The 24201-nt window shown below is 36.2% G+C and overlaps 1 protein-coding gene and 1 pseudogene across 2 annotated transcripts in view; one reads left to right on the top strand and one right to left on the bottom strand.

Annotated features, from left to right (window-relative positions):
- Nucleotides 1-24201, top strand: part of HAUS6 (HAUS augmin like complex subunit 6) — a 44488-nt gene that overhangs the window by 1313 nt on the left and 18974 nt on the right. The window contains exons 2-11 of one of the 2 annotated variants that reach the window (XM_077765071.1): nucleotides 2986-3081; nucleotides 4992-5070; nucleotides 5606-5738; nucleotides 9169-9316; nucleotides 11365-11430; nucleotides 12196-12244; nucleotides 14967-15137; nucleotides 17286-17479; nucleotides 18106-18232; nucleotides 18716-18818. In XM_077765071.1, the coding sequence (XP_077621197.1) occupies nucleotides 2986-3081; nucleotides 4992-5070; nucleotides 5606-5738; nucleotides 9169-9316; nucleotides 11365-11430; nucleotides 12196-12244; nucleotides 14967-15137; nucleotides 17286-17479; nucleotides 18106-18232; nucleotides 18716-18818 (1166 nt within the window). The remainder of the gene's footprint in view (nucleotides 1-2985; nucleotides 3082-4991; nucleotides 5071-5605; nucleotides 5739-9168; nucleotides 9317-11364; nucleotides 11431-12195; nucleotides 12245-14966; nucleotides 15138-17285; nucleotides 17480-18105; nucleotides 18233-18715; nucleotides 18819-24201) is intronic. The other variant, XM_077765072.1, reaches the window with a different exon arrangement.
- LOC144232252 (gamma-glutamylcyclotransferase pseudogene) lies at nucleotides 1005-2940 on the bottom strand (annotated as a pseudogene).

The raw sequence follows: 24201 nt of genomic DNA, 5'->3' as shown, positions 1-24201 counted from the left end.
TTTAAAAAATTCACTTACATCTATATACGGTAAAATTCTTTTTGAGTGAAGTCCTAAGATTTTCTAGTTTCTGTGCGGAAGTAGTTATGTAACTGCTTATAAACGCTTAACATACATGATCCAGCAATTTCATTCCTGAGTATTTGCCCTCAAGATTTGCATTTTGGAAAAATCATTTTGGTTGTATTACAGAGAATGGATTAGAGGGGGAATTAGAACTTTGCAGTTAGATAGCCTAAACTAAGCCAGCAATGGGAATGGAAAGAAAAGGTGATTCGTTTACTTAACAGGTATTAGTTGAACCCACTATTGGACCTAGATATACAGTGGTGAACAGAATAGAAATATTTTCCCTTACAGAATTTCAGACTAGTGGATGAACAAACCTTTATTTAACAAATATCTTATTAAAAATCATAATAAGTGTCAAAGTGAAGACAACAGGATACTATGTGAAAAAATACCTGGTTTGAGAGATGATAAGAAGGTAGGAACTTGATTTGTGTTTGTTGAGGAAGAGAAACATTTCAAGGACAAAAGAGTTGTTTGACAGAGGAATAAGCATGGGACTTTTAACTCTTTTTTTTTCAACTGCAGAACATAGCTTTATGTGTTCATAGAAGGAGTAGTCACGTATATTTGCCATGCATTCCAGTGCCTCACAGTTCCTTTTGTAATTGCCTAACCCCTAAGCAGTTAGTTTCTTTTTAGGGTCTGAAAATAAGGAACCACCCAATTGAGATATCCCTTCAGATCATTGTTGACAATGTATTGCACATGGAAATATCTCAATTCCCTGTTCTAAATATTAAAAATATTTTATATTAAAAAAGTTTTTGTGGGATGCCTGAGTGCCTCAGTTGGTTGAGCCTCCGACTCTTTATTTTGGCTCAGGTCATGATCTCACAGTCCAGAGATTGAGCCCCAAGTCAGGCTCTGTGCTGAGCGTGGTGCCTGCTTGGGATTCTCTCTCATCTCTCTCTCTCTCTCTCTCAAAAAAAAAATTACATTAGCATATAATTAGCATAGACTATCCTTAGATATACTCTATTATGTTCTAATGAGTTTCTGTTTTTGATAATGTCTTCAGTTCCATCTGAGACATTTCCTTTATAGTTATTTGGTTCCTTTGCTTTTAACTTTTTTTGATAATCCATTGGCAAGCTGTTCTCTTTTGCACCCATGCAAATGACCTTGTTACGCTAGTGTAATGGGGGAGCACTCTCATAATCTTTTTTTATCTGATAACTTTGGCAGGTTATTTCTTTTCCTTCTTGACTGTAAACTTTAACTTCTTTTGGGATATGTGTTCCATTTTTTTCCCCTTTTCATTTATCCAGAGAACTTAAATGGCTTTTTTCTTTCTTATTTTTTTAACTTAAAATTTTTTTTAGTGTTTTATTTATTTCTGAGAGAGAGAGAGACAGCGAGACAGCGTGAGCAGGGGACGGTCAGAGAGGGAGATATAGAACCTGAAGCAGGCTCCAGGCTCTGAGCTAGCTGTCAGCACAGAGCCCGATGTGGGACCCGAACCCATGAACTGTGAGATCATGACCTGAGCTGAAGTCAGACTCCCAACCGACTGAGCCACCCAGGCGCCCCTATTTTTTTTTTTTTAACTTTTTAATGTTTGTTAATTTTGATAGAGAGGCAGAGTTTCAGTGAGGGAGGGGCAGAGAGAGGGGCACAGAATCTGAAGCAGGCTCCAGGCTCTGAGCTGTCAGCACAGAGCCTGATGTGGGGCTCGAACTCAAGAAATGCAAGATCATGATCTTAGCCAAAGTTAGATGCTGAACCAACTGAGCCACCCAGGCGCCCCTTAAATTGCTTTTCTCATTTTCCATTCTACTGCTCTGCCTTCACTGCTAGGCCTTTGAAAAATGGTGGCTATATCTCTGTGCCATGTTTTACATATTTTGCCTTGGGAATTGCCAAAGTCTAGCTTAGAATCCTGCAGGTAGGACATGTAGTGGAACACCATTATCTGAGGCAGATCCTTTCCATCAGCAGGTTGTTGCTGTAGAGGAGGTTCAGAAAACTCTCCTCCTCCTGGCTGTGACAGTTCCTGAGTTTTCTGTCTTACCAGACACCAAGGGTTGAGACAGGGCTGTGAGGAGTAGACATCCATTTTAGAACAGTGGCTGCTGACTCTAGCCCAGTGACTGCCCTACTGCCCTTAGATTAGCTCTTGATTCCTCATAGCATTTCTTACAAGGTTTAGTTTGTTGTTATTTTTAACATATTGTATTTTTTTTTAGGTGTTGTCTTGATTAGTTAGGGAAATCAGAAAAACTAAAACTCTGAAAGACTTGCTAGAATTGCATTATATGATGGTGGTTCTGGGGTTAAAATGTAATGGTAAAGACACTGGACTCAGGTCAGAAAACAAGATTTTAGATCACTGCTCTTGCACATCCCAGTTATATGATTTTGGGTAATTTTCGCAAACCTCTATAAATTAAAAAATTTTCATCTTTGTAATGAGAATAATCAAACTACATTCTAATGTCATAAAATAATCCATGGAAAAGCAGGTAACACAGAACTTCATGGTTCTGGTGAAGATTAGATCAATTATTGCCTCTAAAAGGCTTAAAATAATACCTGGGAAATGATAAACTATTATTAGTTATTTTTATTGTAATTCAGTAAATGTTGGTTTGTATCATCTTCACGTGTCATAGGCCAAAGTTTTCTCCCTACCTAATTAGGCTTTTCTTCTTTTGTAGAATAGTCTCATTGCAATAAAGGCACTTCTACGAGTTTTCTTCTATTTCATCTGTATTTTCAGAATCAGAAAGTAAAAGTTTGTTTTTCTTATTTATAAAAATGTAGATGAATGAAAAATTAATTTGCTTTGACCTCTTGAAGAGAACGGAAAATATTAATTTTTGTTAAACTCTTACACAGCTTATGATGATGTTTACATTTATTAACCATCCCCCTCACCCCCCACCCCGCTTCTATTTCTTTTTAAACTACTAGGAACATGTTTGACAAGCTGAATCGTGATGCCTTTCAAATTGTTTCTTATTTTTTGTTCCAAACGTTGGACAAATCTCTCACCAAAGAAGTTTTCAAGTGAGTCAAGTTACTTTTTTTTTTTTTTTTAGGTAGTCATTCTCAAATTTGAAAAGAGCATATGCTTTTGTGTAAGCCAGAATTTCAACTTTGGCCTTTCACTGTTATTTTGGATGGTTGTCACACAAATCAGGTTTGAGTCTTAGAAATTTAGTGCCTAAGTTTTGTAAATATGAGTGATTTTTCTTTGGCACTTACCTTAAAATCATTGATCATTTCATGGATACGATAGATTTTGTTTTATAAAATTATTTCGTAACATTCTTCATAATTATTAGGCGAAACAATTAATTGGTACCAGTCTATCTATATACTCACTTTGGTCTTACTTTTGTTTGTTTTTTGTTGATTACCCCCTGCCTTACTCCTTTTCATGTAGGCAGTGTTACTGGTTTTATCTCTTTTTAGTTTTATTTAACACTTTATTTTTTAAATCTGTTTTTACTTTTAGGTCTCTGTAAATCATTATTTTTGTCACTGATATATAAAAGTGTCAAATGCTGTAGGTGAAAATCATTCCTATTAAATTTAGTCTCATGTTAGATACTGTTGAATATTTAGTAGTTTGAGGAGGACATAAAAATGTGAATACCCACTAACCTTGGTTCCAAGTTAGTCTGCATGTGATTTGGGATTCCTCTGTCAGAAAAAGTGTTAAAATTTGTTTTAATATTTATATTGTGCCATTAATCTCTTAAGTAGAAAAGCAACAAGTAAATCCTTTGTTTAGGCATTGTTATTTTTGATAATTTATTCTTACTATTTTGTCTTCAGTTAAAGTTAGGAGTGACTAAGAGAACAGGTATTTTTAAAACATTTGTTTTGGAAATCTATATCATTAAGCTGTAGGGCTTTGTCTGCCCCAATAAAAAAATATATTTTCTGATTTTTTTTTCTGATGATAAACAAAATATAGCTCATTTTAAGCAATTCAAGAAATGCAAAAAATATAAAGAAGAAAGTAAAAATCATTCCTAAACTCACAAACTAGAAAATATCACTGTTGACGTTCTAGCCTTTTAGTCTGTTTATTCCATGCATACTTATTTTTTTTTTATATGACTATAGAATATATGTTATGCTATAGAAATATAAAAAAAATTTGCCTCAGGATACAAATTTATCAGGGGAAAGCAATAGGTAAATTTTATAGTCTGTTATTTTTGACTAAAGCAGAGGCAAAACCTTTTAATAATTTAATAACTTGTTTAACCACAAAACAGTAGCAAAAACTGATTATGACTAGGAGTCAAAAGCTCTTAGGTCATTCCTTTTGTACTCTTCCTGTGTAACTATTTATGTTTCTCTCTCTCTCCCTTTCTCTCTTTTCTTTTCTTTTTTTAATTTATTTCTAGGAGAGAGAGAGAGAGAGAGACAGCGTGAGCAGGGGAGGGTAAGAGAGAGAGGGAGTCACAGACTGAAACAGGCTCCAGGCTCTGAGCTGGCAGTCAGCACAGAGCCCGACGCGGGGCTCGAACCCACGAACCGCGAGATCATGACCTAAGCGAAAGTCGGACGCTTAACCGACTAAGCCACCCAGGCGCCCCTCCCTTTCTCTCTTTTCTAGGCTTAACATACTAATTTGTTTATACCATGTTTATGCATTAGTCCAGTGAATCCATAGACAGTGGGGTCTTTAGCTGATTCATAGTAATTGTAAAGGTGATTTATTCTTTCACTTAACATATCTATTCACTGATGATTTACAGTAAACTGACCTTAGCCTTATATTTATAAAGAAAAAGACCCAATTTCTCATAAGTTGGTGTCTTTCTTTAGTTAAAGTCTACAAATGTTAGCCTTGGTTCATTTAGTGCTAATGTTTCTAGTATAGGAGATAAGTTTCACTTTTAAAAATTTTGCTGAGTTTTCTTGTTTATAATCCTAATGCTTTTATATTTGTTTTTAAGGCTTTGTTGGCCTCCATTTGACCAAAAAAGTGACACTGAGTTCCGGAAACATTGTTGTGAATGGTTAAAAAAGATTTCTGTAAGTATTGTCTTTCTGGAAGATGCAAACTTAAAGAAGTTAGAAACTACATTAATTTTTTGTTCTGGCTTTATTGAAGTATAATTATAAATTAAATTTTTGGAGGTGAAATCTTTTTATTTCTCTTACGTTCACAGTATAAGAGCAAGGAAGTATTTGTTAGAATAACACTTTTTGATGGTTTGGTTAGGATTCTGTATGTTTCTAGGAAATCTGCTATACTGGCTAGATGCCATTGGAAATAGGCTTTCAAGTTCCTAGGATTTTATATCATAGTTTATGTTTAAAGAAAACATTTTTTGACCATACATAATTTTAGCTTGTGTCCCCAAATAGTATCAGTAATTGTGGCTTTATATTGTAATTGTTTTTTGTGACCAAGTCCACTAAAAATTTAGAAAGATTCAAATAGTCAGCTTCTGGTTCAAGTGGACTAATCCTGATCATTCCTATTATGCTACAAAAACAGGATGATGTAAATATAAAGGTTATTATTGATAAGGTCTTCAAATCATCTTATTTCTTTTTTCCATAGGCTGAATGTGGAAGTAGCTTTCCTCAAGTTGTTGGTTCACTATTTCTTTCTCCTGGTGGTCCTAAATTTATTCATCTGATGTATCATTTTGCAAGATTTGTAGCAATAAAATATATAAAAGCCCATTCTAGAAGTAAGTTACATTTTTAGCAGGACTTGTTTTGTTTTGGGTTTTACATTTTTATTGTTTTTCATAATATGTAAGTTATAAAGAAATTTTAATACAATAAGATAAGATAAAAACAATAATTTACCTCAAAAGACATATAGTTAATATTCTACTGGAACTGTAGTTTGAAAGCTTGTAATGAATGTAAGTAACTATCCAGATTATTTTATTATGTTCTAATACAAGGGTTGGGAAATATTTTCTGTATAAGACCAGATGGTAAATATTTTCGGCTTTGTGGACCACAGAGGTCTCTTTCACATATACTTCTATTTTTTTTTTTTAAAAATACTACCCTTAGGGGCGCCCAGGTGGCTCAGTTGGTTAAGTGTCCGTTTCTTGATTTCAGTTGGGTCATGATCTCATGGTTTGTGAGTTTGAGCCCTGCAACAGGCTCTGTGCTGACAGTGCCGAGGCTGCTTAGGATATTCTCTCTCTCTCTCTCTNCCCCCCCCCCCCCCCCCCCCCCCGCCTCTCTGCCTTTCTCCCACTAATGCTGTCCCTGTGTCTCTGTCTCAAAGTAAAACTTAAAGATAGAATATAACCTTTTAAAAACACAGAAAGCATTCCTAGCTTGCTACCTCACAGAACTAGCCAGAGGGCTAAATTAGACTTGGCAGGTTATAGTTTGCCTCTACTACATTGTATTAAATGTTGTGTTGTGTGAGGTTTACTTTGGCTACTGTCAATGTGTTTAATTTTTTTGTTAGAAATTGCTGTTTTAAAGGGATTTGATCTGTTTCTTCATTCATGGAAACAAAATACTTGATTTTTAAGCTAAGACTTAAAAAGCATTCTTAAAAGAATGCTATTTGTAGTTTATTAGATATGCTCTTCTGTTTAATTGGTTTATGCTTGGGGCGCCTGGGTGGCTCAGTTGGTTAAGTGTCCAACTTCAGCTCAGGTCATGATGTCACAGTTTGTGGGTTCGAGCCCCGCATCAGGCTCTGTGCTGACAGCCAGCTCAGAGCCTAGAGCCTGTTTCAGATTCTGTGTCTCCCTCTCTCTCTGTCCCTCCACTGTTCACGCTCTTTCTCAGAAATAAATAAAAACATTAAAAAAATTGGTTTATGCTCATAACACATGGGTAAGAAAATACAGAAAAGTGGATTCAACAAAACACCATCCATCTTCCAATTTCTGCTGACAACCATTGCTGACATTTTATGTCATTTATTTTCTTACAGCATTAAAACTTTTTTTATACATATTATTTCTATACATTTTAATTACTTTGAATAGGTAATATTTTTCATGATTCAAAAAATCAAAAGGTATACAAATTTATCTTTTTCTTCTGTGCTCTACCTAGTTTGCCTTCATAGAAGCAAGCAGTGTAATTCACAATACAGGCAAATGCGTGTGTAATGTATATTTATATATTATACATATATTCTTTTTTAAAATTCTAAATAGCAAAATGCATTGGGTTTTGAATCTTGTATCTTTCACACAACAGTATATATTGGAGATCATCTCGTATCAGTTTATAGAGCTTCCTTNTTTTTTATTTTATGTATGTATGTATTTATTTTTAATGTTTTATTTATTTTTTGAGAGAGAGAGAGAGAGAGACAGCATGAGCAGGAGAGGATCAGAGAGAGAGGGAGACACAAAATCCAAAGCAGGCTCCAGGCTCTCTGAGCTAGCTGTTAGCACAGAGCCTGATGCGGGGCTCAAACCCACGAACCATGAGATCATGACCTGATCCGAAGTCGGTTGGACACTTAACCGACTGAGCCACCCAGGTGCCCCCTTGATAGGTTAAAATCTATCAGGGTAGTTTTAATTTGTATCTCTCTTATTATTTAGTTAGATTGAAAATTGTTTCCTATATTTAGGAACAATTTATATTCTTTTTTAATGTTTTATTTCTGAGAGAGAGAGAGACAGACAGACAGTGTGAGCAGGGGAGGTCAGAGAGAGAGGGAGACACAGAATCTGAAGCAGGCTCCAGGCTCTGAGCCAGCTGTCAGCACAGAGCCCAATGTGGAGCTCGAACCCGCGAACCATGAGATCATGACCTGAGACGAAGTTGAATGCTTAATCAACTGAGCCACCCAGGCGCCCTGAGCATTTTATATTCTTTTTGTACTCTATAATTGTCCATTTTTCTCTTAAGTTACTGCTCTTTTTCATTTGTAGGTGCTCTTAATGTCCTTTCTCTATGATGTGATATGTAAACCTTTTTTTGAGTTTATATTCTATGCATGATTTTTTAAAAATTATACATGTGATCTTGCTATATAAATATTTGCATATTTAAAATTGAATGCAACATAAGCATTGTTACCAGTTTTTCTTTTAGTAGATGTTCTACTCCTATTACATGTAGCCCAAACTATTTTATAAGAAATATATGTGGTTGGATTTAGCAAGAGTTTACTGTGCATAAGGCTTCTAAGCATGAATTGTCCTATTTCTGATTTGAAGCAATTCCAGTCAACATGTTCAGTCTCTAGATGACTTCTACATTCAGTAAACTAACCGCCAGTTAAATATTTAGAAATTGTGACGGCGCCTGGGTGGCTCAGTCGGTTAAGCGTCCGACTTCAGCTCAGGTCATGATCTCACAGTTAGAGGGTTCAAGCCCTGCGTCAGGCTTTGTGCTGACAGCCATCTCAGAGCCTGAAGCCTGTTTCAGATTCTGTGTCTCCCTCTCTCTCAGACCCTCCCCTGCTCACGCTGTCTCTCTCTTTCAGAAATAAATAAAAAAACATTTTTAAAAAATTTAGAAATTGTGGTTTCTTTGGGGGTAACACTAGGACCTGGATTAGTAGTGCTAAGTGCAATGGGGTGATCCCTGTTTTCCAAAATACCCATTTTTATTGTAATGAATCATCCTAGAGCAGGATTACAGCTGAAAATGTGGGCTCTAAAATGTTTGGATTGATTGTTTTCAGCGTCTGCTTTGATCATAAGTAACATAGTTAAGAATTATTTGAGAAGTGGAGACTGGTTTTTTTCGGTTGTCCTATTAATCTTACTAGGTAGGAAAATAAACTGATGACAGCAAAGGTGATCTCACCTTATCTCTTAATTGATTTCCTTCCTTTGTTGTGAAAAGATCATGTTAGGAAGTTCATATATAAGAAAGTATTTGTTCATGTCTGTATCAAGCTGTGATAATAAAAATTATTTGGAACAGATGTACGCTCAAAGTTTTTAATTATGTAAAAGAACTTAACTTCAGATACCCTTTTTTAGTTGCCTACTTAAAAGGTTTCCTTGTTTTTGTTAAAATTAATTGTATCTGTGTATGTGACATACCTGCTTTTAAGGAGTTGTTAGTTGTATGAGTTGTTAATCTCTTAAAATGAATACATTTCAGCCTTTTGGATATCTGTTAGCTTTAAGTCAAAGTTTTCTGTGATCTTATTTGTGTTCCATATAGATTCATCTGTACATTTTACGGAGACATTTAATGTAAAGCCACAAGATATGCACAAATGCATTGCCAGATGCCATATAGCACGCAATAGATTTTTACATATTTTGCAAAGAGAAGATTGTGTTATCCGAGAGTATCAGGAAAATGCACAGTAAGTAATACTTGGGTAGTTAGAAAATGAAATTTCTGTTCTTTTTGAGCAAATGTCATCAATATACTGTCGGTGGCAATAATCCATGTCTACCTCAGAATCTTCCCAGTTTAAAGCCAGATAACTACTTTAAAAAAAAAAAATGTTTTATTTATTTATTTTGAGAGAGAGAGAAAGAGATAGAGCAAGCAGGGGAGGGACAGAGAAAGAGGGAGACAGAATCCCAAGTAAGATCCAAGCTATCAGTGCAGAGTCTGATGCGGGGTTCGAAGTCATGAACTATGAGATCATGACCTGAACCAAAGCCAAGAGTCAGATGCTTAACCACCTGAGCCACCCAGGCACTCCAAAGCCAGATAACTTCTGAGTAAGAGGTTTTATTTTTTAACATAGGCTGCACACTCAACGTGGAGCCTAGTGTGGGGCTTGAACTCATGACCCTGAGATCAAGACCTGCGCTGAGACCAAGAGGCAGATGTTTAAGTGGCTGAGCCACCCAGGCACCTCCTCAAATAAGATAATTAAAAACTATGAATACTGTACATTAAAGTTTTGAGAAAGGGAAAATATTACCTTAGTTTAAAAATTTAGTATCTTAGGTGTTTTTCCTTCTTATAACATGGATTTACATCTTTAAGCTATAATTATAGTGCTCATTATATTTTGTATCCTTTTTGCTCTTCATATTTCATTTTGTAAATTTTTCCATATTGCCATAGTATTTTGCTTTCTTAAAAAATTTTTTTTAACGTTTTATTTATTTTTGAGAGAGAGAGAGAAACAGAGTGTAAGTGGGGAAGGGGCAGAGGGAAAGACAGAGACACAGAATCCGAAGCAGGCTCCAGGCTCTGAGCTGTCAGCACAGAGCCTGACATGGGGCTCGAACTCACGGACCGTGAGATCATGTCCTGAGTTGAAGTTGGATGCATAATGGACTGAGCCACCCAAGCACCCTGTATATTGCTTTTATTTACTTCTTTATTTGCTAAAATTAAAAAAAAAGTTTTTAAATTAAAAATTTTTATTTTTAATTTTTTAAGGTGTATTGCTTTTAATATGTAATAGTTTATTGAATATCTATTAAGTAGATACTCCTATAAGTAGGTATTCCATAGTTTCTTTAACCATGTCATACTATTTTATATTTAAGTTCATTTTGTCAGCNGCCCGACGCGGGGCCCGAACCCACGAACCGCGAGATCATGACCTAAGCGAAAGTCGGAGGCTTAACCGACTAAGTCACCCAGGCGCCCCTTGTCAGCAAATTTTTATTTGAGTTACTTCTGTCTGCCAGATATTATTTAGCACTGATCCTATAGCATTAAACAAGATAGGCAAGATTCTTTTTTTTTTTATTTTTTTATTTTTTAATGTTTTATTTATTTCTGAGAGACAGCATGAGCAGGGAAGGGTCAGAGAGAGAGGGAGACACAGAATCTGAAGCAGGCTCCAGGCTCTGAGCTAGCTGTCAACACAGAGCCTGACATGGGGCTCGAACCCACGAGCTGTGAGATCATGACCTGAGCCAAAGTCGGACGCCCAACCGACTGAGCCACCCAGGCACCCCATGATAGGCAAGATTCTTACTCTCAAGAAATAGAGTGTGTTTAATTCTTTATGATTAAAAAACAACTCTAGTAAAATAACTTTTTAGATGACGTATTATCTATTGTGAAAGCTAGAAAATCCTTTGAAACCACCTTGAAACTACAATGTTGTCTGACTTGTCTTGGTAACATTTAGCTTTATCCTGTATGTATGTGATATAAGGATTAGAGAGCAGAATAGTCTTACCTCCCAACATATTTACTTGAAGTCAGAGGGTCTATGAGCCAAAAAGTCCTGGTACATCTTAGTAGCAGCCTATATGTTAGATCACTCCTTACAACTGTTAAAGTCTAGAGTTCTTTAGCTGGCTGCTGGGTGTATTTGGAAGATTAGGCTTCAGAGACCTTGAACAAAGATAAGAAATGGGAAATATCAAAAGTAGGCTATTAACTAGTTAATTGTAATGGACTTATAGTTGTCATTTATATGTTTTCTTGCAGATTGTTAGTTAAACAAGTACGGAATTTGAGATCAGAGTGTATGGGACAGGAAAACCAAATAAGAAAGTAAGTGACTTTTTATATTAGAGCTGAAAGTTGCCTTAGTTTAGCTTCTGCATTTTACTAGTAAGGAAATTGAGAGTTCCAGAAGTTATCAGTTAAAATAGTGTGATCAATAGCTAGATGATAGGATTAGAACATAATTTTGATTTCTGGTCCAGTTCTTCTAATTTATTGTTTTTTTTTAAATTATTTCTGAGAGAGAGAGAGAGAGAGACAACATGAGCAGGGGAGGGTCAGAGAGAGAGAGGGAGATATAGAATCTGAAACAGGCTCCAGGCTCTGAGCTAGCTGTCAGCACAGAGCCTGATATGGGGCTCGAACCCACTAACTGTGAGATTATGACCTGAACTGAAGTCAGACACTTAACCGACTGAGCCACTCAGGCGCCCCTAAATTTATTGCTTTGAATAAATAAATTTATTAGATAAGTTTATTAAATAAGTTATTATTATTAGAATTTTATTTGTGTTTTTATTGTTTATTTATTTTGAGAGGGAGAGAGTGGCGGAAGGGGAGAGAGAGAAAGAGGGAGAAAGAGAATTCCAACCAGGCTTTGCACTGTCAGTGCAGAGCCCAACCTCACAAGCTATGTGATTGTGACCTGAGCTGAAGTTGGACGCTTTAACTGACTGAGCCACCTGGCTCCCCTATATTTTTTAATTAGAATGGTTTTAGTGGGTGGGTTTGTAGATCGGTTAGCTCTTTAGGTGGTAAATTACCATGTGCTTTTTAAAGACTGGCTAATGAGATTATTTAATTTTTAACTAGAATGGAACCTTATGATGACCAAAGTAATATACAAGAGAAAATCCAAAAGGTGAGGCAACTTTTTAAGGGAGAAATTTAATCTCTCTTACTTTTGTCATACACAGTCTTTACTTAATCAGTTGGACTCTTTATTTCTCTTTATCATTTCTTTTTGTGAAACTGTTACTATTTTTTAAAGCTCATTAATAAGTGATGTATAGCAGTATCAATAGGGTGCTTCTAAAAAGCATGAATATAATTGAAAAATTAGCTTATAATTTATAAGACTAAATACAAAAGCAGTTTTAAATACTGTTAATTTAAAATCTTTCATGCCAGCAAGAAAAGTTGAGTCTGACTGTAACTTAATCAGCATTAATTTATCTACACAAAGTATGTTTTCTGAAGGGAGATGGTAAGTATGGAAGAAAAATGAGAAGTCACAGTGAGGCTGGCTTGGCAGTAGGGAGGAGTCTGGTAGACATAAATGATACGAGGTTTTCAGAGGTTGGCTTTGGTGTGAGATTGGAGTGTTTTCTTAGGTTTTGTGTATAGGTGAAATCTCTGTCAAGCTCTTCTGATTTTATGATCACCAGGCTGCTTTGGGTGTTAATTTGGCTTCCCAGGCAGTTTGTCACTGGAAAAATTGAGTGCCCTCCTCAAGAAATAATTACTCATCCATACACAGTGAATTTTTAAAAATATGTATTTATTTACTGAGAGAGAGCAAGAGCGAGAATGAGAGTGGGAGAGGGGCAGAGGGAGAAGGAGAGAGAATCCCAGGCAGGCTCGGTGCCATCAAGACAGAGCCCCACATGGGGTTCGATCTCATGAACCGTGAGATCATGACCTGAGCTGGAATCAGGAGTTGGACGCTTAGCTGACTGAGCCACCCAGGTGCTCCCCTCCATTCGTTGAATTTTTATTGATCACCTGTCATGTGCCAGGCATTCTTCTGCATATTATACCTATAGCAGTGAAGGAAAGAGGCAAAGTCACTTCTTCTGTGGATCTTCCAACTTAGTGAACATGAATATTCCTATTAACTGAACACTATATCTTTGATTTTAAATTTAATAGGTTGATGTGAAACATGTTAAAGTCTTCACATTGATCTCTCCTGAGTTTGTTTAGTGTTCACTTTCCCCAAGTCCAGTCAATGTTTAGCCATTGACAGGAGAAAAGAATTTGAGAACCAGATCCTAGATCTTTGTCTACTGAGGAAATGCCATCCTGTGAGACCTGTAGATGATGGGAAGACAAACACGAACATTCTGTTTCCCTACCTACCTCCCACTTTAATAAATTCTTTTCAGGCATTACATACAAACACAAAAGTGCAAAAATCTTCAGTGTATATCTTGAAAAAATGTCACAAAGTGAATACACCCATATAACCAGCCTATAGTTTGGAAGCCTCAAGCCCTTTTTCATTCACAGCCATTTCCTCCCTCCAAGAGTAAACACTTTCCTCACTTCTTACATTAAAGATTAGTTTGTCTTTTCTTGAACACAAAAAGGGAGCGTATAATATTCTTTTGTGTTTGTCTTCTTTGACTCCTGCTGTTTTATCTGTGCCGTTGTATATGTAGGTCATAGTACATTCATTCCCAGTGCTATGTAGTATTCTATTTTANTGGGTTAATTGCAGTTTTTGATTTTTACAAATAGAAATGCTATGGGCATTCTTGAAAAAAAATTTTTTGTTGTTTCAATTGAAGTATAATTGACACCTAATGTTAGATTAGTTTCAGGTGTACAGCATAGTGATTGGACAGCTGTGTTATGCTGTGCTCACCATAAGTATAGCTACTGGGACACCTGGGTGGCTCAGTCAGTTGTCTGACTTTTGATCATAGCTCTGGTCATGATCCCAGGGTCATGGGATTGAGCCCCGGATTGGGCTCTGTGCTAAGTGTGGAATCTGCTTAAGATTTTCTCTCTCCCCCACTTCCCCTTCTGCCCCCCTGTCACTCTCCCTCCTCCCTCTCTCCCCTGCTTCAGAGTGTGTGCTTGCTCTATCTCTCGGAAATAAACAAGTATAGTTATCTATAAACATCCTTATATATGAATTTTATTGAACAGAGACATGNAAAATTCTTTGCATTTTTTTTTTTTTTTTAAATGTTCCATTTTGAGAAAGTGCACAGTGCATGCATACGTGAGCAGGGGAGGGGCAGAGAGGAGGAGAGCAAGAATCCCATGCAGGCTCCATGCTGTCAGCGCATGGTTCATGAGCTCCATCCCATGAACCAAGACATGACCTGAGCTGAAATCAGTGTTGGAGGCTCAACAAACTGAGCCACCTGGGCACTCCTAAGATTCTTTGCTTTTAAAGGAGCATGGTTTTCACATTTTTACCTTTTGAAACTTGATTAACTCTTAAAATTGATGTGTAGTGGTTCCCCCCCCCCGAAAATCTTTTATTTTTTCTCCTTGAAAAGTTTCTGTTAGATTGGTGGCATATCAAAACACAGGAAATGCTAATTGCATCTTGGTACCTTGCAAATTCTTAGATTTGTTTTGAAAATCATGGTGGGCTAAATTTTCCTGAGAAATTCTTTAGTTTTAGTTTAGTTTCCAAAGCTGCTTTGGAAGTAGTATCAGTGCTTTTAGACATTTATTTATTAAATGTAATTAATTGATTAATTTATTTTAGTGATTTTAGATGGTTAATTTTCTCAACAGAAATCATTCCAGGAATACTTTATTTGTTCCTGAGAGCATTTTGTGTTTTACATTTCTTAGATGTATGTATAGATTTTGCATAGACTTTCTCTCTCTTTTCAAAGGTTCGGTCTTTGTGGGCTTCCGTAAATGAAACACTCACATTTTTGGAAAAAGAAAGAGAAGTTGTTGATGTAGTCCTTAGTCTTGTTAACCAATACACTTTAGATGGAACTAATGTTGCTATCAATATTCCAAGGCTCTTACTTGACAAAATTGAGAAACAGATGGGTCAGGTAAGCATCTAATATTAAGGACGTTTTTAGAGAAACTCTTTTCATGAAATAGTGTATGTATAATTAGTATATACACATTAATATATATAGTTATTGTATATATACTCTAATGAATATATGTATTTAATATATAATATATAGCAAATATATAATATTGTATTTTCTTACAGTGTTTTTCTGTCTTTGGAATTTATTTTTGTGAATATATTTAGGAAAACTTTCATNCAGTCCACGTTGTCACAATTGGCAGCATTTCCTTCTTTTTTATGGTTGAATAACATTCCGTTATGTATGTGTACGTATACATATGTGTATGTATACACACACACATACACACACATACATACACGTTAGCTTTTATTAAGTTGTTCATTCCTTTTATGGTGTTACATCATACAGTGTAGAGAGGAGAAGGAAGTTACATAGTAGGAAGATGATATGGTACTAGTTCTTTAAAGTTTGTTTATTTTTGAGAGAGAGAGAGAAAGAGAGAGCACAGGCAGGGAAGGGGCAGAGAGGGAGACACAGAATCTGAAGCAGGCTGTCAACCCAGAGCCGGACGTGGGGTTCAAACCCATGAACTGTGAGATCATGACCTGAGCCGAATTTGGGTGCTTAGCCGACTGAGCCACCCAGGCGCCCCTGGTATTAGTTCTTTATAAATTCTCAAGGAGAGCAGCAATGATCTCTTAATTGCTGAATTTCTTTTTAAAATGTCTTTTGGGGTGCTTGGCTGGCTCAGTCAGGAGAGCATGCAACTCTTGATCTCAGGGTTGAGTTTGAGCCCCATATTGGGTGTAGAGGTTACTTGAAAATAATAAAAACCTTTAAAAAAATGTCTCCATCCTCTGGTTTCTTTTTCATCTTGATGCTAAGTATTTTAAAATCTTTGCTTCCCTTAGCTTTTGTGACCTTAATATCTTTGTGCTCATGTTTTTTCAGACTGTTGTTCTCAGTTTTTTTTATTCTTTTTTCTCTGAGTTTCAAATGAAAGTGCTTTCCATGGTTCCATTAATGCCTACTCTTTCCCACAGTACATTTATCTGTATTTTCTTACTCAGTTCTATGTTTTCATCAGTATCCTATACAATAATATTCCCAAATTGGTATTTCTAGTCTCTTGCCTTCAACCTAAACTCCATCAGTTACTTCCACTTGCTTATGGGACATTTCCATCTGGCTAGCCTACATTTGTTTTCTTAGTAAACTCACACTCTACTAAGTATCTGATATGTCAGGTGTTAATGATAACATAGGGAATACAAAGGTAAAATATTGTGATCCTGAAGAGCTTTCACTTTAACAGGTAACATGCCAGCACTTCAAATTCAAAGTACATAAAAGTCTGCAAATTCAGATTCCTGTGTATAGAGAATAAGTAGGTAATATATGCTAAATTGTGTGTAACAATGAGGTCTTTGAAGAAATAGTAATATTTGTGTAATATCAACTTAAGATTTTTAGTTGATTGGCAATTAACTCAAATGACTTTAAAATACTGGAGTTGTGCAGGCCAATAAACATGTCTAACTTTAGATTCAGTCATTAAGGGACATGAATTTGCAACTTCTGTTAAACATGAATTTATGGGGGCGCCTGGGTGGCTCAGTCAGTTGAGGGTTCCACTTCAGCTCAAGTCATGATCTCACGGTTTCTGTGTTTGAGCCCCAGGTCCGGGTCTGTGCTGACAGCTCAGAGCCTGGAGCCTGCTTCGGATTCTGTGTCTTCCCCTCTTCTCTGCTTCTCCCCTGCTTACAGTCTGTCTGTCTGTCTGTCTCTCAAAAATAAATAAAACATTACAAAATTTTTTTTAAAGTTTGAAAAACAAAACAAAACCTGAATTTATGATCTTTTACCAAATCTGCTTTTTCGTTTCAATCTTTATTTTGCTTTCTGCTTATTTGCATTTCTTTTATTCTAGTTTGCAACTTTTTTTTTTTGCATAATATAACAATATAGCACAGCATGTTAATTCTTTTATGGTAGTTTTCTTTGGACCAAAATTATTTACTTGGTTTCATTTTTGGGTAGACATTTGACTTTTTTCACTCTTAAGGTAAGCTTTTTATGTAATAAAAAACATATGTATGTAACAGTTCATAATCTTAAGAACCGCTTCTTTTTTTTTTTTCTCCTTTGAATCCTTAGTTGCACATAGGAAATGTTTACGAGGCTGGAAAATTGAACCTGTTAACAGTTATTCAGTTATTAAATGAAGTGTTGAAAGTAGTAAAACACGAACGTTATCAGGCTGACCCAGCAAGACTGACCGTAGACCTTCAGTTCCTTGAAAAAGAGACCAAACTTCAGAGAGAAAGATTATCAGACCTGAAGCGTATGAGGTACCCCAGAAAGATCTTTTGTTATGTTACTGGAGAGGAGTTGGGTGGTTTTGGTAATTTCCAGCACAACTTGTGTAGTTGACAACTCTTCAGCTTTGGCAAACAAATTTGAATATTTTATTAGAACTCAAAAACCTTGTCATTGGCTCCTAGAGAGACACATGACGTGTGTTTTCTTTCTGTTTAGGATAAATTATTTGCCCAAAGGGATTATTCTTTATGAAGTAATTTTAACTTTTCTCAAGCTTTTCTTTTATGGGGTCTGCTAATAAAACTAAGTCTCAGAAAACTTATTTGAGTGGAGGAACCAGGAGGTATTGCCTTTAGGAATGGACAAAGAGTAAGAGTAGAGTTTGGACTCGCGTTTAGAACTAGGAAAAAATAATATTTTAAAGGGATAAATGGAATAATTAATGTGTGATTGCTTGCTGGTCTTAAAAGGAAGAAAGGTATTTTAGGTTTTGAATGTTCACTGTGAGAGTTTATTCAGTTCATACCTGCTGTATTGGTTGAATTTCCAGTTACATTTTCTTTCCTTTCTCTATAAACTGTTGTCTTAAATTTTACGCAATACTTGTTTTATATATTCATGTTTTGAATGAAGTTCTTTTTTTATGCTATCATAGGTGTAAAATAAAAGAAGATCTCACAACTATAAAACATTTTGTTGCTGCAAAGCAAGGAGAATGGCATAAAAAGTGGAAAGATTTTCTTGGTGTGTCTCCTTTCTCTCTAGTTAAAGGGTCAACTCCAGTAAGTAGTGTTGGCTTCCTTTTTGGAGAGTAGTTTCATGTAAGACAGTCTTTTGATTTATCATGTTACAAATGATCTAGGAATGCTTTGCATGTGTTAAGTTTGTTATCTTTGCATCTGAGCTGAAAGTTTAAATGTTTTGGTTTCTCTAATTTTCTAAATACATATTCAAGTATTTATCAGCCTGCTTTTTGACTTATAGTTAATATTTTTAGACTCAGAGGATTATATTAAATAGAAAATGAGACATTTCTTTTGCTGTTAGGTAGTATTAAATTTGAGGCACAGTTGGAGGAGACAGAGTAGTCCCTTTGTTGTAATATTGTACTCCTTTGTTTAAAAATAGTTATGGGATAATTGCCATGCTTGGTAATTCCATCTTTGTTAGGAGGAAAAATCATCCATTCATAGAATAACTTAGCAGTGTTATTATGGTAATGAGTAAATGTGCTTATTTCAAAATGATGAATTCTGTGTTTTAAGGCTGTGGATCTTTTACCACCAATGTCTCCCCTTTCATTTGATCCTGCTTCAGAAGAAGTGTATGCTAAGAGTATTCTTTTGCAGTACCCTGCTTCACTTCCAGGTTGGTTATTTGTTTTTCTCTCTTTTAATCTTCCTCTCATCAATATTTTTCACTATGATAGCAGTTTCTTTACATTCTTGTTCCCTCCTCATTATTTTTTATTGTGATGAAATGCACATAGTGTTTCAGTCATTGCAGTGTACTAAGTCAGTGGCGTTTAGTAAACTCCCAGAGTTGTACAACCGTCACCACTTTTTAGCTCCAGGATATTTTTATGATCTCAAAAGGAAATCCTGTACACATGAAGCAGTGACTTCCCATTTTCCCCTTTCCCGGTCCCTGGCAACTGCGAATGTACTTATCGCTGTGGATATTTCATATAAATGAAGTCATATAATATAAGCCTTTTTTCCTTTTTAAATTTTTATTTAAATTCTGGCTAGTTAATATACAGTGTAATATTGGCTTCAGGAGTATAATTCAGTGACTCATCACCTAAATACAACACCCAGTGCTCAACATGAGGCTTTTTGTGTCTGGCTTCTTTCACTTGCAAAATTTTTCACTTTGCTCATGTTTTCAAGGTTCATCCAAGCTGTAGCATGTATCAGTACTTCATTTCTTTTTATGAATACATTCTGTTGTATGACTAAACCATATTTTGTTTATTCATCCATCCATCCATTGGTGGACATTTGGGTTGTTTCCACTATTTCACTATCATGAGTGATGCTGATACAAATATTTGTTTACAAGTTTTCGTTTAGAAGCTCACAACTGTTTAACATGAAAGATAGCACAATAATTATCCGAATACCACCTGTTTTCAACTGTTTAACATGAAAGATAGCACAATAATTATCCGAATAATTATCCGAATACCACCTGTTTTAATAATCAACATCTGCCATATTGCTTTATATGTATTTGTATTTTTGCTAAACCAAGTAAGTTCTTTTTCAGCATGCATTCCCATAAAAATAAATAAAGACTTTTTTTGGGGCGTCTGGGTGGCTCAGTTGGTTGGACATCCGAACTTGGCTCAGGTCGTGATCTCGCAGTTTGTGAGTTTGAGCCCCGTGTCAGACTCTGTGCTGACTGCCAGCTCAGAGCCTGAAGCGTGTTTCGGATTCTGTGTCTCCCTCTCTCTCTGATCCTCCCCTGCTCACGTGGTCTCTCTTTCTCTCTCTCAGAAAAAAAACAAAACATTAAAAAAAATATAAAGACTTTTCCTATATAACTACCATAGTAATATATCTAAAAAGCCAGTAATTCTATTGTATCTCATATTCATCTTCCAACTATTACACCATCACACCTAAAAAATTAATTTCTCTACAGTATCTAATATCCGTTTTATATTCAGTTTCCCCAGTTACCCAGTACTTATGTGCAAGAAATTATTGAGTTCGGTAAATATTAGAAAAGAGGAGGAATAAATTGTATAAAAAATGTATGAATTATGTAGCCAGACTGGAGCAGGCATAGATACAGGCCATATTTGAGTTCATGCATGCTAAAGGTCATGCATGGCAGTAGTTAGCACAGGACTTAGGAAGGAAGAAATGAATGAACACAAGTAGGATAGGTGATTGGTTTGGGAGTCAGGTGTACATGGGGAGGACACTGGCTAGGAAAGGTCACAGAACAGCGAGCAAGCCTCTGGATAGGCACTGGCAAAACAGTATACAGGAAAAAGACTGCGTGGCTTGATGAGTGAAAAAGTGCTTCAGATAGAGCATTGTGAAGGATAGTAGAATTACTCTTAGAGCTCTTGGCATGTGTGACCGACATTGTGTTTCACTTCAACTTGGAAAGGGCCATTGCACTCTGGCAAGACTTAGTTTAGGCCCTGGTAAACAATGACATTTTAGTCCTCATGTCCATCCGGAGATTTCTGTCTACCTTGAAAGTGAGGCATATTTATGTCTGTTTAGAAAGTGTAGTTGGAAGTTCACATTTTAGAAGTGCGTGATAGGTTCTTTAAGGTGATGCTCTCCTCTAGACATTACAGAGTTTTTACTCTTGGGATTCCTTTCTTTTCTCTTCAAGAGGTAGAGGTTTGATCTTAGCTGGGGGACCTTAACCTTTTATGCTTTTTGTAGTAAAACAACTTTTTTTTCCTCCTACACCTTACATACTACATTTTATTTGTAGAAATCTTATTTTATTTTATTTAAAAATTTTTTGACATTTATTAATTAAAAATTTTTAAAAATATTTTATTTATTTCTGAGAGACAGACAATGTGAGCAGGGGAGGGTCAGAGAGAGTGAGGGAGACACAGAATCTGAAGCAGGCTCCAGGCTCTGAGCTAGTTGTCAGCACAGAGCCTGACGCGGGGCTCGAACTCACAAACTGTGAGTTCATGACTAGAGCTGAAGTTGGATGCTTAACCTACTGAGCTACCCAGGCACTGCAAGAAATCTTCTTTTAAATTGTTTTTTATTATTTATTTATTATTATTATTTGTAATGCTTATTTATTTTGAGAGATAAAGTGTGAGATGGGGAGGGGCAGAGAGAGATGGGGAGAGAGAGAATCCCAAGAAGGCTCCGTGCTGTCAGCGCAGAGCCCAGGGCAGAACTCTGTTTCATGAAATGTAAGATCATGACCTGAGCCAAAATCAAGAATCGGTCACTGACCCTACTGAGGTAAGGCGCCTTTTAAATTGTTTCTAAAACAATTATATTTTAGCATATTGAAAAGTATGGAGGATAATATTTTAAATACCTGTTTACCAAACACTTTTTGTCAAAACTTTGCAATATTGGACTTAAAAAAAAGTATATTTGCAGGTCCCTGGGTGGCTCAGTCGGGTGAGTGTCTGACTCTTGATTTTTGTTTAGATCATCATCTCTGGGTCATGATGTTGGGTCTGAGCCCAACATCAGGCTCTGTGCTAGTCATGGGGCCAGCTCAAGATTCTCTTTCCCTCTCCTTCTGCCCCTCCCCCACTCACACTTGCTAGCGCTCTCTCTTAAAAAAAAAGTATATATGTAATTAGTTAATCCTTGGAGACCCACCTTTCCTTGACCGTGTTCTTCCTGCATTTGCAGATGTAACTACTGTCATGAATCTTATATTTATTCTGATGTTTGTTTATAAAAATAATTTTACAACATGTGCATGGATCTAACTATATTTAAGATTATTCTGATAAATTTCTCTTATTATTGTACTGCAAAATGCCCTGTGTAAATATTTATTTTTTGAACTAGGATCTAAGGAAGGTTCATTCATTGCATTGTTTGTTTTGTCTTCTTATTCTTATTCTAGAATAATGGCCATGGCCCCCTTTTTAAATGAAATTGATAGAAATTGTTTTTAACAGTTTTTGTGTGTTTAGACTTACCAGCACATTTACTGATTTTTTTTTGGGGGGAGGGTGGGTCAAGATTACTTCTTTTATTCTACTCCTTCTCAGAAGTATATCTCAAAGTATATCCTTTAGTTCTTTTTGTGATGGACACTGGATAGTAAAATTTCTTAGTTCTTCTCAGAAAATGTCTTTATTTTCACTAATTCCTGAATATAGTTTGGCTTATTTTTTAAAAATGTTTTTTAATTTATTTCTGAGAGAGACAGCGTGAGCAGGGGAGGGTCAAAGAGAGAGGGAGATAACAGAATCTGAAACAGGCTTCAGGCTCTGAGCTGGCTGTCAGCACAGAGCCCAGTGCGGGGCTCGAACCCACGAACCATGAGATCATGACCTGAGCCGAAGTTGGACGCTTAACTGACTGAGCCACCCAGGCACCCTTAGTTTGGCTCATTATAGGATTCTAGATTCATGTTTAATTTTCCTTATGACTTTGAGGATATGATCTCATTGTTTTCTGCCTTCTAATTGTTTCTCAGACATCTGTTCCCAGTCTAATGGTCACTCATTTTTAGGTAATTTTTAATCTCTGGTTGCTATTTTAAGACCTGTACTTACTTAGTTTTGTATTATGCAGGTTCATTCAGATATGTCTAAATGTGGATTTGTTTTTATTAACCTTTGGAGCTGTTTGTGCTTATATAACATATCTTTCTTCTCTTTTGGAAGCTTATTCACTAATAACTCTTCTAACACTCTCTCTCTGTCATTCCTTTGATGTTTTCCTTCTGGGGCTCCTGTTGTTGGGACTTCTAATTCTGTCTTCCATATCTCTAAACTTCTCATTTATGTTTATTTCATTGTAGCTCTAGGCTTATGGTTCACTAATTATCTCTTTAGTTATACTTAATCTCTTTTTTGACATGTCCATTTAGTATTTAGCATTAATGAATGTACATTTTATTTCTTTCATTTGCTACTGTTTGAAAAATTGCCTTTTTCACGGTGTCATCATCTTTGATGATGGCTCCTATTGTTTCTTTGACAAATATTTTAAATATATTGATTTGATTTTATTCAATTTTTAAATGTCCTGGTGTGTCAGATACTTCTGCTTCTGTATGTTCTGCTTGCTCATTTTTATATTGTTTGTTTCCTATTAAAATACTTGGTTGTGGGTATGCCTGGCTGGCTCAGTCAGAGGACCATGTGACTCTTGATCTTGGGGTTGTGAATTCAAGCCTCACGTTGGGTGTAGAGACTACTTAAAAATAAAATCTTAAAAAAATTTTGATTGTGGCCTCAGCTTCTGTGGACCCACCCCGAAGGAGTCACAAAGGCCCTGGCTTGTAAAATGGTCTCTACATGATAGCCTAGGATCCCTGCTATTTCCCTTGAACCAGGCAGTTAATATCTTTGGTTTGGGATTTCAACCAGTAGCTAATATAATTTTGGATTTCATCCCTCTCTTTGAGTAGGCTAGGTACGTTTAAAACTTCTTTTCTCCCCTCCTTTTTTTTTTTTTTTTTAAACCCAGAACCCAGGGAGATAGTAGAGCTTCCCTGTTACTTTCCTAGTCCAGTCGGCAGAATTTTTATAATCTTTTCAGGGGCCCAGCAGACTTTGCGATGTTCCAGCTTTATGGAACAGATCCTAGCCTCAGTGGTCTGAGATGATGTTTCTTGTTATATAGGCATTGAATCTCCATCGTACGGCCCCTGGAGCCTGCCAGTTAGCCTTCGTGTCTCAGTTTGAGCTTACATTCTTTCAGTCTTTGCTCCTGGTACTTGAGGATTTTTATTCTTTTGGGCATTCCTTTTTTTTCCTTACATTTTATTTAGTGGTTCTAGTGTGTTTATGGTAGGAGTCATTGTCTGCTGCAGCTTGGTTTGCCTTGTGAGTTCAATTGTGTTTTTACCTCTTTATTATCAGTCTGTTGTGTCTGTGCCCTTTGTTCTCTTCACATCTGTAGTGCTGTAGTTTAGTTTTCTGTTTCCTGCCTTTAATTGTATTCCAGCGAGCTACTCTGCCTCCATATTCTATGTATTCCGTGATGTAAATGGTTATTGGTGATCTTTCTGAAATGTAAATATGATCCTTTTAATCTCCTGATGTAATACACAT

This window comes from Crocuta crocuta, unplaced genomic scaffold, assembly GCF_008692635.1.
Source record: "Crocuta crocuta isolate KB4526 unplaced genomic scaffold, BGI_CrCroc_1.0 scaffold687, whole genome shotgun sequence".
NCBI classification, from domain to species: domain Eukaryota; kingdom Metazoa; phylum Chordata; class Mammalia; order Carnivora; family Hyaenidae; genus Crocuta; species Crocuta crocuta.
Note: the sequence above shows the minus strand (reverse complement) of the source record. Positions and strands in the feature narration are given on the sequence as shown.